At 38.3% G+C, this 16,467-nt stretch overlaps 1 protein-coding gene across 5 annotated transcripts in view; it reads right to left on the bottom strand.

Annotated features, from left to right (window-relative positions):
• Window positions 1–13,911, bottom strand: part of YAF2 (YY1 associated factor 2) — a 76,119-nt gene extending 62,208 nt beyond the window's left edge. Inside the window, exons 1-3 of one of the 5 annotated variants that reach the window (XM_032877012.1) lie at window positions 13,125–13,185; window positions 10,992–11,101; window positions 9,958–10,091 (exon numbers count right to left, since the gene is read on the bottom strand). In XM_032877012.1, the coding sequence (XP_032732903.1) occupies window positions 9,958–9,980 (23 nt within the window). In that variant the 5' untranslated portion in view covers window positions 9,981–10,091; window positions 10,992–11,101; window positions 13,125–13,185. The other 4 variants (XM_032877013.1, XM_032877009.1, XM_032877011.1 and 1 more) reach the window with 4 other exon arrangements.
• Between the last annotated feature and the right edge of the window lie 2,556 nt (window positions 13,912–16,467).

Genomic DNA, 16,467 nt, shown 5'->3' with positions numbered 1-16,467 from the left:
AAAAAGAAAACCCAGTCAAGTATGATTGAGAACTGCTCAACGAACAAAGCGAAAACAAGTTCTACTGGAGGACTTCTCAGAACTTTTAATTTATTAAACTCCAAAAATAGGATACACCGTATTTTCCAAAATCTTGGCTTTTTTTTTCAAAGAGCATTCCCTAGGACGGGTGTTTGTGAAACATCCTGAAGCCCAGAAAGAATCAAGTCAAGGTGAGAGCTATCTTGGGAAGTCAGAGAACTCCCCTGATTTAGAAGTTTCCTCCTTTCTCCTATGCTAAAGAAAGACACCTCAACTTCCACTTTTAAATGCTAATATCCATGGAATTTAAGAAACAAACATGAACATAGAGGAAGGGAAGGAAAAATAAATTTAAGATAAAAACAGACAGGGAGGGTGCCTGGGTGGCTCAGTGGGTTAAAGCCTCTGCCTTCGGCTCAGGTCATGATCCCAGGGTCCTGGGATCGAGCCCCACATCGGGTTCTCTGCTCAGCGGGGAGCCTGCTTCCTCCTCTCTCTCTCTCTCTCTCTGCCTGCCTCTCTGCCTACTTATGATCTCTGTCAAATAAATAAGTAAAATCTTTAAATAAATAAATAAAACCCAGATAGGGAGGCAAACCAAAAGAGACTTTTTAAAAAAAATTTTTTTAAATTAACATATAATGTATCATTTGTTGCAGGGCTACAGGTATGTGATTCATCAGTCTTACACAATTCACAGCACTCACCATACCACATACCATAAGAGACTCTTAACTCTAGAGAAAAAACTGTGGGTTGCTAGAGGGGACGTGGATGGGGGAGGAGGGGTAATTAGGTGATTGGCATTAAGGAGGGCACTTAATGTAACAAGCGATGCATGTTACATGCAACTGATGAATCACCAACTTCACCCTGAACCTAGTAATACACTGTATGTTCACTAAATTCAATATAAATAAACAAACACTAATATCCACGTTTAAAGAACGGAAACACATTTTAGAAGTAGCTATCTCTGGCTGGAGAGACGACAGGCATTCCTATTTTCCTTCTATTTCTTTTTTTTTTTAAGACTTTATTTATTTATTCAGAGAGACAACTAGAGAGGGAACACAAGCAGGAGGAGTGGGAGAGGGGGAACAGGCTTGCCACAGAGCAGGGAGCCCAAGGCAGGGCTAGATCCCAGAACCCTGGGATCACGACCTGAGCTGAAGGCAGGTGCTTAGCAACTGAGCTACCCAGGCACCCCCCTTCTATTTCTTCAGTATCTTCAATGAACAAGTAATATTTTTATCATCAGAATGAGAGTTACTACCTTAAGAAAAAAATAACTCTATCCCCCATGCTCAGGTTGTTTATAGTTACACTTGAAATAATTACTTTATTCAGATTTATAGAACAGATAAAACAAAAAAGATTTTCTAGTAAAGGAAGAACTGCTGGTGGAGTGAAGAAAATAAAGGAATCAGAACCTCTCAGAATGCAAGCAAGCTAGGGGAAAAAAAAAAAAGCAATCTAGAAATGAATATTAGTGAGGAGACTCTGGGCACTGGGGAGACCAAAAATAAATAGCAAAAAAGGATGGAAAAAGATGACAGAAGACCAAAACAATTTTGCCTTCTCTACAAATGTGCCTAGAGCTCTATTTCTTGAGCACTCACCTTTCTAGCATCAAATATAAGCTACCTGCTGCTGTTATAGGTTGATCGTCCCTAGTACATCCTATAAAGTATGACAGTGTGCAGAAGAACCCTGACCAGACTACAAAACATGTAAAAATGAAGTGCTTTAACTCATGTCTAAAAATTGCCAGTAGACTGCACAAACTTTTTATTATTCACACATATACATACATGTAGTCAAATTGGTTATTAATTATACTATTAATGACTTTTATTGTGTTGCCATAAAAGAGGGAAATTATATTCATAGAGATTTTTCTTCTAAGAAATACTATGATATCAAAGAAGTCAGGATACACTGCACAAAAAGTGTTACTATAAAAAACATCAAAATGAAGTTTGTTAACATTTGCACTTCAAAAATCTTCATTATTTTGGGGGCTTTCATTTTGTTCTTCATTTCCTATACTGCTAGCCCAGTTTTAATATAAATTATTATATTTGTTATAAGAAGTAGGATTAATGTTAGAAATTATCAACACATACAGCACTAGATCTAGGTATATGAAATTTACAAGAAGAAATCCTTAAGAAGTTACTTGCTAGCAAATTTAAATGTTACCACAGCAAGGTGATTCAAAAGGACTAGAAATCCAAATATCTGAATCTGACATTAACAAGCTATTGACTTTTAAACAGTTACAATCTTTCCAGGCCTGTTTTCTTACCTGCCAAGAGGATACTAGGCTAGAGCCATGAGTTTGAACAAACAGAAAAGACCTCACCCAGCAAATTGCTATGCTTTACCTGGCAGTTCTCAGTATAGCAACAAGAAATCCTCTAAACTGAGCTCAAAATTCCAATCAGGAAGGATTTGCAAACAATGGTGTCCTCAACCTATTTCAAGAGTTTTAATACCAACATTTTTACCCCAAGCCCCTCAAGATCTTTCCTCTGAAGACAATCTTCTCCCTCTTCTACTAAGGTTTCAAGTTATAAAAACTAGCCTGTCTCAGGAAATGACTAAACACCATGGAAGCTCTTGAAAGGTTTCTTCCAGCTCTAAAATTCTCAGGATTCTTTAATTTCCCATAATTAACAATATTGCAAAATGGAGTGCCTACTGAATCTTCTAGATATTATCATAGATCATGTAACAAAAGTCAGAGATTTTAACAACCATGAAAGCCAATAAACAAAACATGGTCAGTATTCAGTAAATACTCGTTAAATAATTTTTAAAATTACAAGGACATATTTTACATATTTGCAATACCACTAAAATTTCAAGCTATGAAAGATGATTATTTAAGAAAAATGAAAATGTGTATTTTTTTTTAAAAACCTGCTTCATTAAATCTTGAATGAAAACTTAATACTCCACAAAATGCTAATCTTTCTACCAAAATATGCTGGCCTCTAATATCTTAAAGAAAATAATAAGCAAAGAAGTCTTTCACTCAAATAGAGTTTTATACATCTCTTTATGAGAGACAAAAGGATTGAAAAGATCAACTAGTAGTCAATCTTCATTTCACTCCAGGCTCTAACACTAATTTGTGATTTGATGACCATCTTCCTCTCCTCCACATAAGGTGATCTGATCAGCAAATGGAAGGATATATAGGAAAACATTCTGAACACAGAAAATCACCACCTGAATAAATAATTTAAAGATACTGCTTTTACTGAATTCCTACCCTCCAGAAACCACCAATAACAAAATTAATTTTATAGCAATACATTATAAATATTCTTTCAAATATATACCTTAATAGTAATGGCTACCATTTAGTGAGCCACTCTAATGAAGGCTTTTCAGAAATTAACTCATTTCATTTTCTCAACAATGCTTTAAAACAAAACAAAACAACTGAGTAGCACACTGGAAATTACTGCCAATATAATCAGTAAGATAGCTGAGAAAGATGTTAAATTCAGTTCCATTATAAAATTATTCTGTTCTCAAAAAAGATGGTTTCTGGGATTATTAACTATTCAATATATATACATACAACAATCTATACCATCCTACGTAAATTTGTCACAGGCAAATAATTTTAGTTCTCTGAAATCTTACTTCAATTATATGACAATTATCATCTTAAAAACAGTTCCTTTTTAAAATATTCATATTTATATACACATAGACCTATACAGGAAGAAGAAAAGAGGGTTTTACCTAATAGTGACGTGGCAGTTTCATTTGGCTTAAATTTCTCAAGAGAAAGCTAACTGATCAAACTGGAAATTGGCCATGATGTTAAAACACACTTAACCAAAAGGTCTTGACTCATAATGACTACAGCAATAACTGATTTCCTTCTTAACTTGAACACAGGACTTCTCCAAAAATGAGGACTATGTTGGAAAATTAATTCTAAATTCCTTCTTCTTTTTACTCATTAGCAAATACCATTTATCTATCTTTCCTAGAATTCAAACTCTCTGAGTATGGAACTGGATCTCATCCACGATTCTACAGTCCTAGCATAATTCCTGGCATATGGTATGTTTTCATGAGGCATAGGCAGAATTCTAGAATTTTGTTCATGACCATTTACTTCTGATAATTCACACATGTATACATGAGAGTTCTTTTCCAAATGACTTACACAACCTGTATCAGAATTACTTCTTCAAAACTTATATATTTTAAAAAATCACAATCTTTCCTTTCTAGTATGTATACTCCTCTTTCAACAAAATTTTCCTGAACACCTATTATTTCCCAGGTACTTTGTCAAGTATCTTTGAAAAAGGTAATGAAAGGCTCATAGTTCCCTTAAACTCATCAAGAGAGTAAATGCATAGATGTAGCACAACTCTAATATGCTAAATGATAGGACGATAAGCATCACAAACTCTGGAGGGACTATTCAGATTCTAAAATGAGAACACTGGCTACTCTCACAACTTTAACCAAAAGAGCCACCCTCCTCTCTCTGGATAATTCTTCCTCTTAGAATATTCAGCTTCACGAGAAAGACAAAAATCAAGCCTAAATTTATAAAGAAATGCTAAAGCTTGATGAAGATCACAATCAGAGGTATGCACAAAAGACAAAGGAAGGCATGTTTCGGTTGGGTCAAAGAGAACAGACATGAACTACATTTTGAAGAATAAGCAGTTACCTCAGTATGCAATACAGTAACAGAACTGTAAAAAAATATCAGCAAGTAATCCTGTTAGTCTGACTCTGGACAACTGGAAATAGTAAAGAAGCACAAGATGAGGGAAAATTCCATTATTTCTTTATTGTCTGCCTAATTTCTACAGTTGTATAGGTGTCTGCTAATTTATATAATTGATTCATCTTTAAAAGTAACAAGTTCACAGGTAAAAGATTATCTCAATCACATAAAGTAAAAATTAGTTCCATTTTAATTATAATTAAATTTAATTTGTTAACTTTAAACTGTAAATTCAAACAAATGCAAAATCTGAATTCTAAACTATTTTTCAATTAAATGACCTCAAATATCACAAATCTATGTTTGGCATATTCTAGTTTTGGACAAGCCCTCAATATCAACTATCTAACTTTTAAAATCACCCAGCAGAAAATCTAAAATTTAGTCAGGGAATAAAATATATTTCATAATATAGTGTACTCTTTCATGACTTCAGTAGTTTACTTCAGTCAAGAAATACTTCCCATTTTTAGCCATGCTACGCAAATTTCAAAAATCTGAACAAGACCTATATAAGTATTGTGAGATAAGAATAATAAGCAACTTTCTAAAGTTATACCATAAAAATGCTAAGGTATTCATGCACATATCATCCTTGAAATATGAAACTAATATATTGTTATATGTTAAATTAAAAATGGTAAAGTTAAAAATGTTACAGAATTGAGACGCAAATTATTTTTTTACTTGCCCACATACATGTTTTTTAAGTATATGACAAGAACAAATATAGTAACAGAAAAAAGTACATAAAAGAGATGCAATATTTCTTTACGTTAATTCTTCAAAATAACCACATATTGTGTTATAACATTACTATGTTATAAAAATACTATTTCCATGTTTAAAGACAAAAGATATGAAGATTCAGGGCCACTCATCTCAGTTACTAGTCTACTGTAAACACTTGCTTTGAATCAAATAATAGCAACAAAATACAAGACAAAATTGTGAAATATTTTTAAAAAGTAATGCTAAAATATATACCTACAAATTATAAACAAAATAGTCTGATAACATTTACACAGTCCTAAAAGTTATTGAGGGGTGTCTGCGTGGCTCAGTCAGAAGAAGGCGTGACTCTTGATCCCAGGGTCCTGAGTTCAAGCCCCACGCTGGGTATAGAGATTACTCAAAATAAAAAAATAAATTAAAAAAAAAAGTTATTGGAAAAGCAATGCTAGGTGTCAAATAGCAAGAGTAAAATTTAAAGGAACGTTGGCTGAAAAAGTTTAAGTGCCTATAATATTCCAACTACTTTTCTAGCTTCTGGGGATACCAAAGAGGGTAAGACTGCCCAGAAAGGCAGATAAACATCTAGATGATACTACTACAACATGGTGATTCTCTAGGAATAATTACATATACATTTACGTAGACTGAATCAATAAAACAGTTGGGGTGGGGAGGCTGTAACCCAAAAGAATTTAAGATGGGCCATTTGATGAAAACACTTCAGTGCTGATGCAGCATTAGATTCGTTGGGATTTGCAGCAGGAAACAAAGGTAGGAAGGCAGTTCAGAGATAAATAATATAGCTTTGAATACCACACTCAGGATCTCAACCTTTCGTCAATGAAGAGATCTTTATTCACTGGAGAGATCTCTCTCACTTTTTTTTTTTTTTTTTTTTTAAATAAAGGGACCTGCATAGTCACATAGTTTCAAAAAACATACTGAAGACAATGTTAGCAGCATCATGGAGAAGAGACCAATTTGTCATAATTCATGAGAGAAATGACATAGGCTTCTAAACTACAGCAACATAAACTAGAAAAAGGACAGATATCCAATCTGTCAGATATCTCTGACAGAGAGACAATCCAAAGACAGGACATGGGAGATGATAAGTTAGAATCAAAGTTGAGACAATGATAGTTTCTGGCTTAGATTCCAGAAAGTTTATGCCAGGTACAAAGTGAAGTATATAGAGAAGAAGCCAGCTTTCAGCGTGTAGAAATTGATTCCAGAGATATACAAGGAAAACTAGGAATAAGTTGTGTTAGAGACATCAAAAAGGGAGAATTTCAATTAAAAAAAAAAGGCTACCAACATCAAATACTATGGAGGTGACATGGAAAGAAGAGTGAGATAGGCCAATGAGTTTAACAAGTAGGTCACTAGGTTATCAGGGAGACCTCACTCAACAAAGGATAAATGAAAGGAAAAGAATCTCTGCTGAAAAAAAATCTGTTGGATTGTAGAAACCTAAGCTAGCAAGCCCTACACCAGCAGTTCATAAACTTTTTGGTCTCAAGCTCTCTGTACACTCTCAAAGTTAAAAGAGCTTCTGTTTATGTAAGTCTTATCTAGCAAGAAATAAATTACTATATTAGAAATAAAAACAACTAAAATTTTAATATATATTAGTTTATTAAAAAATAAAAAGCACATTTTAATATAAATATTTTTATTTTAAAAACCTGTATTTTCCAAAACAAAAGTAATTCTGTGTGAAGAGTAGTACTCGCATACTTTTGCAAACCTCTAATATCTGGCTTAACAGAAGACATCTGGAATGTCATATCTACTTCTGCATTCAATTTGTTGTAGTAGGTTGGTTCAGTTCAAGAATATGAAGGAAATGTGGACTCCTACAAGTAGGTAGTTGAACAGGGAGGAGTATTTTAATAGCCTTTTTCTGAAAACACACAAGTAGTTATTTCTCAAAGGTTAATTGCAATGTGACATGTGAAACCACAACAACAAACTTTTCATGGTAGTCCCTTAAAGTCTATTCGTTTATTTTGTACTTTAAATGGATTATCTGCACGTGGTTTTGTAACATCATACATTATTAGAAAATATTGGTTCACTGAGTTATGCAAATCTTCCAAATATCAACAAATTTCATGATAAAATATCAGATATTACGTTCATTGATATCACCACCTATTTCATCTTTAAAATACTAGGAACTATCACAGTTACACATTTTCAAAAACTCTAGTTTTCACTTGAAAGCTCAATTTTTATCATTGGAAACAAATACTACCAATTGTTTTCCTCGACATGACAGACTCACTATGTTCATTTTCAGGAAAATATGGGCTATGTACCCGAGTCTGAATAGCCATAGTTTGCTAGGCATTCTTTCAAGTAAAAATGATGTTCTATGAAAAAAGCAGCTAATTCTGCTTGCAGCTCAAACAACTACACAAATGCTTCCCCTTGAATCAACCACTATATTCTGGTATGCAACAGAAGTACTTTACTTGTAACTTCCCAGTTCATCAAACAATATTTAAAAAGACATGAAACTTCCTAAAATTAGTAACTTTTACTGATTCATCAACAGAATACATTCTTAAGTGAAACTAGCGTTATTTTTACTTCACATGCATAGTGGTGAAGATAATGATAAATATAGATAGCGATTTGTTACCACTGCTTTCATTCATGCTAAGGGCCCAGCAGTTTTACCCACCCTTGCCTTTGTACCACCACTGCAGTGTCGACACACACAAAAAAAGGCTAGTAACATTTTAATATGATTATGAAAACAGTTTAGACCTTACAGACTCCCTTAAATGGGTCTCAGGGATCCCCAGGGTTCCTCAGATCACACTTTTTGAAAACCATTAATCCAACCGCTAATCACTTTAGGAATTTCTCTGTAAATAATGAATTCCTGGGTGCCTGGATGGGTCAGTCGTTAAGCGGCTGCCTTCGGATCAGGTCATGATCTCAGGATCCTGGGATCAAGACCCACATCTGGCTCCCTGCTCAGCTGGAAGCCTGCTTCTCCCTCTTCCATTCCCTCTGCTTTTGTTCCCTCTCTCACTGTGTCTCTCTCTGTCAAATAAAGTAATAAAATCTTAAAAAAAAAAAAAATCAACTCCTGTGATTACTCTAACCCAAGATATAAAGAGGAAAACCAACCAACCAAGCACCTAGAATAAAGAATCTCTAAACAACAACAGCTGTGTAGTAGCTGGAAAGTCTCCTCAGACAGATAAGGGAGATTGGGGAACTCTGCATTTCTGAAAAACAAACTGACCTAGATGGCCCTCAATTTTTTCTCCCATTCCTACATCAAGAGTAGGACAATCTGCAGCAAACCTCAAACTAGAAGACAAAAAGCAACTATGATAACAATAATACTGGAAAGATTTTTTATCAGATAGTTGGGTTTCTTTTTAAGATTTCTTCAAAATGTAAATGTTAAACAATTTACTTCCATTTTACAGAAGCTGAAATAAGGTACCTTTTACCAACAGTCAGATCCTAAATATTACTGTGTTCAGTTACAAACACGATTTTAAAAAATTTTTAACATATTTTTTAAAGATTTTATTTATTCATGTGCACACCCGCACACAGCAGGCTCCCTACTGAGCAGGCAGCCTGATGTGGGGCTCAATCCCAGGACCCTGGGATCACGACTTGAGCAAAAGGCAGATGCCCAGCCGATTGAGCCACCCAGGTGTCCCAATACTACTTTTTTAAAATGAGAAAATCTCAACCTCTTTGACGTATACATAAAGATGTACTAATACTACTGCATGTATGGTATTTGATACTATTCAAGGTATTTCTGATTTGAAAAAAAAAATCATAAAATTTTACAAAGGAAACAAAGAAACATCTATTTGCTCACCATTGTATGTCCAATACCTAGCTCAACCCTTAGATAAACTAAGATGTTTAGTGAAAACTGCTGAACATTGAAGTAGTTGAAATGGTTAAGAACACAGGTGGCCAGACATCTAGTACAACTAGTGCTCTTTCTTCCATGTGAAATCTTTTTCATTGTTCTCTAAAACAACATCTCTAAAAAACCTAAGGGAACTGTTGCAACTTAACTGGAGAAAATAAACATTACCTGTTATACTTTGAATTACACCTGAAAAATCCACTACAGACTAGGTGTTTTATATGTTCTCATTGAGATCACATTTCAAAATAAAAAAAAATTGCTTCATCATTCTCATTTTTAAATATCTGCCACCTGTAATTTCCATTCCTATAAGAAGTGGCAGTTAAGATACCATTTTAACTCAATCATTATACATTGATTGTACCACCCTTATTCACACTATAGTAAATTTTCTTTGATGATTTAGAATGGTTCTTAATTTCCTAACATTTGAGGTTTATATGTGAGACATTTCTATATAAAAACTTGAGATAAAAAGATGAAGGAGACTGTATAGTACCTTTGATAGTAATTTGTCACCATAGCTTTTTCTTTTTTAAATGTTTCCTGTCAGTATGACATTTATCATTGCTTCTCTCAAAAGAGCACAAAGTAGAAAACTTCAGGTACTTGAACTATCTAGTTATTTACATTCTGGATAAAAAAAGAGACTAATCAAATTTAAACTACTTAAGGCCAGCAAGCACAAACTGAAATTTAATAATAGAAATGGCATTAATTTAAAGAATATAACTGATCAATTTAGGAACTGAAGCTACTTCAAATCATGTTTCATTTTAAAATGCTACTATGAATATGACCTCATTTCATTGCATAATTATTCTGCAGAAAATTGTGACCTACCAAGGATATAGCCAAAAAAAAGGGGGGGGGGGTCCTTCTGTTGGAATACAAAGGATTTGAACTCGATATTCCTTAAAGACAAAATTGTCAGTAAAGACTTTGGAAGGAAATCATGGGCTCCATCTTCTCTGGAGATTTAAAAAGAAAAGACTTTTCAAATGTCTGGAATGGCTGAGACTTGGCCTCACATTTGGAGACTTCCAGACAAAATCAGTTCAAAGGTCAGTGTGACCCAAGCAATTCAAGTCCCTTAGGTCAGTCACGCAAACAAGTCATTAGCAAACTACATCTCCTGCTCTGCCGCTATCCAGGCCCTGCTTTGAGAATCACCAACCTTACACATGAAATTACCCTAACTGCTAATTAACGTGTCAGTTGTATAGAATTATTTCTTCCAGCTCCTGAAACTTTTGCTTCTCACTAGTGTTCTGCAATCTTGTTTCTCTAACATTACCAGAGAGGGAAATATTTTGTGGTGAAGTCAATATCTGTCCTATTAACAATGCCTTGTTCCAATATTCTATCCAAACATGAATTCCACCCTGAATTGCAGAAACAGTGGCAGGAAAATAACAGATAACACAGAAATTAGAGCTCTTAGGTTTAACTTAGGGCCAAAAATCAAAAGAGAAGAGACAATTCAGAGTGAAGAAGGAAGAAGCTGAGAGGGTCGTACTGTAGAACACTTACTTTTAGGAACAGAGTGTCCCTTAGACTTCTGGTGAGTTGCCCAGAGCCTCTTCAGTTTCAATCCAAATGACAATGCTTCTCTGAGTCCTCCTCAAGTAATGTTTCCACCACTAAAAATTGGATCTACAAGAGCTCAGATGTACTGGTAAAAAAATATCAGGGGCCCCCATGTGGGCCTCAAGCCTCTTTTAAACTAGGCCCACTTCTCTGTCCTGGGCCAACTCCCCTGTGCACTCTATTCCTTCTTCTTCCAGGTGCCACGTATTCAGCCTGTTTCTTCTCTTCTGAGCTGCCACCACCTACTCTATTTCTTAGGGTTCCTCTAACCCCAAGACTGGCTGTGGAGTAGGACAACAGCTTCCCCCCTTCCTTGCTGTCCCTGCAAATAAACATATAGGCTCTTCTAGTTTCAGTATTTTTTCTAATGGCTACAAGAAAATAGAGAGGGAACAACAAAAAGCAACAGCATCGTAGCAGAGATTAAGACTGTAATAATTGTCTCCACTTTAAAGTTCCTGCCTCCAAAAACCATTTTCTAAAAATTGTTGGAGTGTTTTAAGAAGTACAAAGTACTAACACAGATATACAAACATAATCTCAACCAAATCCAACCTTATATAAAGATATACTCCACTTTTCAAAACACTTAAATCACGGGTCCAAAATAGTTGCCACATTCACTTCAGCAAATAAGTGCTTTTCTTTCTTTTTAGAATGGTGTATTATATTCCCTTGGATTTAGAAGATGTCTTAAAGTCTGCTTCTTAAAGGATATCATGAAAAATGCTCAATACATTTTATCCAATGTAAACAAAAATTAATGTAAAAAAAGCATATTATGATCCACAGAAAGGTATGTCAAAAGCAGCTAGTTTAACTAAACAAATCTTAAAATTTAAATTATTGCCAATCACTTGTCTCTACATTTTAAAAATTTAATAAATTGTTGTAAATGTTTAAAAATCTGGATAGCTCATTTTTAGAAATCTAACTTCTACGGAATATATAAATCTGATGTCAATACTGAGTAGCCCTTTTTTAAAAGCAACAGTATATCACATCGGTATAGGTACACTCTTGTGAGAGCATAGTTTCTAACAGACTAATATGAAAATACATTGTATCTAAATATTAGGCTATACATATGACTCTCATATCAGACTGGAGGTTGGAGGACAGAAATGGATGAACTGGTTTGTTTTTGTTTTAGATAAACTGAATAAATTTTAAAAATAAAACTTAAACTCCCCCCCCAAATATATATTGGGCTATAAATCACATGATTATAACAAATTAAAGGCTACTTTCCTATAAAGGCAAAGGAACTCTGTAACCAAGTGTTGGCAGATCAAGAATGTCAGACTTTGAATTTCCTGTATGATTTTCTTTATCCACTTAATTCACTTAAGTGGTTTTTAAAAAAGACTGAGCTATTATAATGTAAGCCTACAATAAAATACTGAAAATAGGCAGAGATCATTTCATCTCATTTGTATAGTCTAATAGATTGCCATTTAATCAAACTAAAAATATTCAGATACTTTCAGTGAAAATGTGTCCCTGTGACTGGGCTCACCTCCAACTATTTATAAAATCTTACAAAATAAGAATAAAAATACTAACCAAAATCCTGATCTGACCCTTCCAGATGTCTATATTTTAAAAAAGGAAGCTGAACCTATTGTATATTCTATAATCAGATACTTTTTTTTTTTTTGAAGAACGAAATTAAATTACATCTTCTGCTTCCACAGGGGATTTCATGGTTTTTCTTTGATTCCTACACACTAACACAACAATGCAGCCCACATTATTATACCCGGAATGGGGCGGCGGGGGGGGGGGGGCATTACACCCAGCAGTACGAATTAAATCGCAGTAGCTAATGCCTCTCTTAAATAATTTATTCTCTCTTGGCAGCAAATAACGTTACGGCCTCTTCAATGACCCCTCACCGCAAACCATCGCTCGGGTCGCGATCAATCCGACCCAGTTCCTATCGCGGCCACCACCTCGGTCTCGCCTCCTCCCGCCAGGTCTGCGAGTGTCACGCGAGGGGGCGGCAGCCGCAGGGGCGTCCTCTGCGCCGCGACCCGGGCGGCCAACGGCGCGCGGGGCAGGCCCGGGACTCACCGGGTGGAGGTGCCCTTCCGCACATCGCACATCATGCACTTGAAGGCCTCGGCGCTGTTCCGGAAGGTGCAGACGCTACAGTCCCAGTAACCCTCATCCGAGGACGGCTTCGGCTGCCGCTTCGGCCTGCAGGACACAACCCGGACACGACGCGGCGCGGGGTCACCAGCAGGCCGCGCCCGGCGCCCGGGCCCTGCGGCCGCCCCCGCCCCGCCCCCCGCCCCAATTCCGCGACCCCCGCCCCGCGGGCCCCCGGCGCACCGCGCTCCGGCTCGGAGTGGGAGGGAAGTCTTCAGGAAGGGGGAGCGCGCGGGCGCGGCCGCAGTCGCCGCCGCTCTGACACCCGGGGCTACCTCTCCGGCCGCCGCCATCGCGGCTCCATTGTGGGGCGGCGGGCGCCGGCTCCTCACGCGGCAGCGCTAGCGCAGCAGCGGCGCCGGCGCCGCCCCCGTTCTGGCCCCGCTGCCCGGGCGGCAAGCGAGACTGCCGCCCGAAGCTCGGCGCGAGGGCCCCGCCGCCTACACAGTCCGGGCCCGGGGGCCCGGGCGCTGTTACCTGGTCGGGCTCTTCTTGTCTCCCATGGCTTGGCTACAAACGCACGCCGAGAGTCGCCGCCGCGGCCGCTCTGTTTGTCAATAAGGAGGATAATAAGCCGGGCGGAAGCGGGCGGGGGAGGAGGGATGAGGGGGCGGGGAAGGCCGCACCGCGGAGCTCGGGAGCCGCCGCCGGATCCCACGCAGCCTCCAGCTGTCGGGGAAACTCCTGTCTGGGCGCACGTGACCCGCGCCGGCCAACCAGCCGCGGCGCCGGAGACTTCAAACGCGGCCAGCGCGGCCCAGCACCCGCGGCGAGTTCGCGGGCGGGCGGTGTGGGGGTGGCCGCTGCAGCTTCTCCGCCCGGTTCTCCGCGCTTCGCCACCGCCTCCTGGGCTGGCGGGAGTGGCATCCGCTCCCGAGCCCCTCTGGCGGGGGATGCTCAGTCATCCCGCGGGAAGTGCTCCCAGGTGGGGCCGGCGATCGGAGGTCAGCCGGGCTGAGGAGGAGTGCCCGGCCGCGGTCTCCAGGTAGAACCGCTTTCCCAACCTCGGGGGTCGGGGGTCCTTGGCTCCGCAGACTCAGCCCGAGAGATACCTGGGGGAAGGCGGGAACCAATATTGAGCGCCATTGCTAGGTGCCTTAAAATACTGATTTTATACGCAAATCCCTACCGAGAATGTATTGTCGCCCTTAATTTAGAGGAAACGAAACCGAGACTCAAGAGGTTAGGTAACTTCTGCATTATATAACTAGAAGATGGCAAAGCCAGGAATTTAACCTTGGTTTTAATTCCAAATGCACTCTTTTAAACCCCCCCCCCGCAAAGTACTCTATAGTAGCTGCTTTAAAAAAAAAAAAAACTCATAAGCCCCCCTTTTTTTTAAATAACGAGTTTACATATTCCCTAAATGCTATCTGTTGACTAAGAAAAGAACACCTGTCTCCCAAGTCTTATTACCTCAATGTACCAGATGCCTCATCTCATACTAGACTCTGGCAATAACTTTCTAACGGGTCCCAGAAGCTCCACCCAGCCCCACCCCCAATCCATTCGGTAATCTACAACCAGATTAAAAACAAAATACTGACAACATCAGGCTACTACTCTGATCCGGTATCTTGCTAAGGCTCTCAGACACCACAGCTTGGCAATCAAGGATCCCACTTTATCCCCACCTCCCTATCCGACTCCCCATCAGAAAAGCTGCCTCCTGGCTAACAGAGCAGATGAAACTCGCGTATTCCTTTCCGGAAACTCTGCTTTCACCCACATGGCTGGTTTCTGCATAAAATATTTTCCTCTACTCTCAGCTTGTAGTGCTTCTACCCATATTTCTAGTTTCACAGCAAGTCCAAATTCCTGTAAAATTGTAATCTTAAAAACAAATCTTTTTTTTAAAGATTTTATTTATTTATTCGATAGAGATCACAAATAGGCAGAGAGAGAGGGAAGCAGGCTCCCTGCTGATCAGAGAGCCCCATGTGGGGCTCCATCCCAGGACCCTGAGATCATGACCTGAGCCGAAGGCAGAGAATTAACCCACTGAGCCACCCAGACGCCCCAAAACTGAAAGAATCTTAATGCACTATAAAGGAATTAGTAAAGTCAGGTCTCAGCCCCTTCACTGATGGACCTTGGAAACTGTGCTTAAGCTCTGTAATTCTCAACTTCTTCATCTGCAAAATGGTATCTGTAATTATTATAAGGTTGTGTGATTAATAATAAAATAGCTAAAGTTTTTTAGCCTTATATGCCAGGCGCTTTGTAAATCTCTTCACAGGAATGCCTTATGTTTAAAGGACTCCAAGTATTACACAAATATTCTCACCAACTAGCCTGTCCTTTAATTTAAAAGACAAGAAATTTAGGGGCCAGGTTAAATGGTTTTTCTTTAATGAAAAGGCCAGGATTAGAGCTCAGATATCTTATTTGTCTTTTACTAAACCATTGTTTCTGATTAACTAAATCACCCCAATTTACAGGGGTCCCTGAACTCACTGCACCATCTGTACTTTTTGAAAGTGTCACTTATCCAGACTCCGACCTCAACTTGGAAACTATGAGAAATATGGTTGAGAAGAGCAAACAAGAGGAGATCTAAGGCCTAGTCTTCAATCTTTCAGTAATACAATGGGTAAACCTAGGTAAGTCACTTCCAATTTTCCATCTGTAAAATAAAAGAGTTAAACCTATAACTTTAAGGTCCCTTCCAAGTCTAAGTCATTACAATGTTTTAAAATTCCTCAACCATATGGATAAGGAGACTGGCAGGAACCTGTCTACTTGCAAAAGTGATGGCAACAATGTATTTTTAAGTCAAAAGAAAACCAAATGGACACTTTAAAACTCTCCCATGTTGTACTTCACCATTTCACTAGAATACAACCTCCACCACTGGAAAGTGAACTCCTGAATGACATAATCAAGAGGGGCAGGAACTTTTATTTTTTTGTCTTCATCACTGCATGTCCAGCCCCTAGAGTAATCTGACACGTAGTTGGTAGGCAATATTCTGAAAATGAATACATTCACTTATGTCCCAATTCTTGAGATATGTTTTCACACCAGGATTTATACCTGCTAAGCATATTGTGTGCAGAAGATGGCCAATCGATGCTGAAATGTACAACACCCTTTCCAGCTGAACTTTACAACTCTGCAAAATATGGTAGCCCTTTTAGAAGAACTAGGAACCCAGTTTCAGCGGAGTACAAAAGCACGTACCCTTGCACTCCCATTTATTGGTGCTTCTTTTAGAAAAAGAAAAAAAAAAAACCCTTCCTATAGCAGGCTTCCATGGAGAGAG

This window comes from Lontra canadensis, unplaced genomic scaffold (assembly GCF_010015895.1).
Source record: "Lontra canadensis isolate GAN:19392208 unplaced genomic scaffold, GSC_riverotter_1.0 scaffold59, whole genome shotgun sequence".
Lineage (NCBI taxonomy): Eukaryota > Metazoa > Chordata > Mammalia > Carnivora > Mustelidae > Lontra > Lontra canadensis.
The sequence above is the reverse complement of the archived record's forward strand: the minus strand, read 5'-3'. Positions and strand labels throughout refer to the sequence as shown.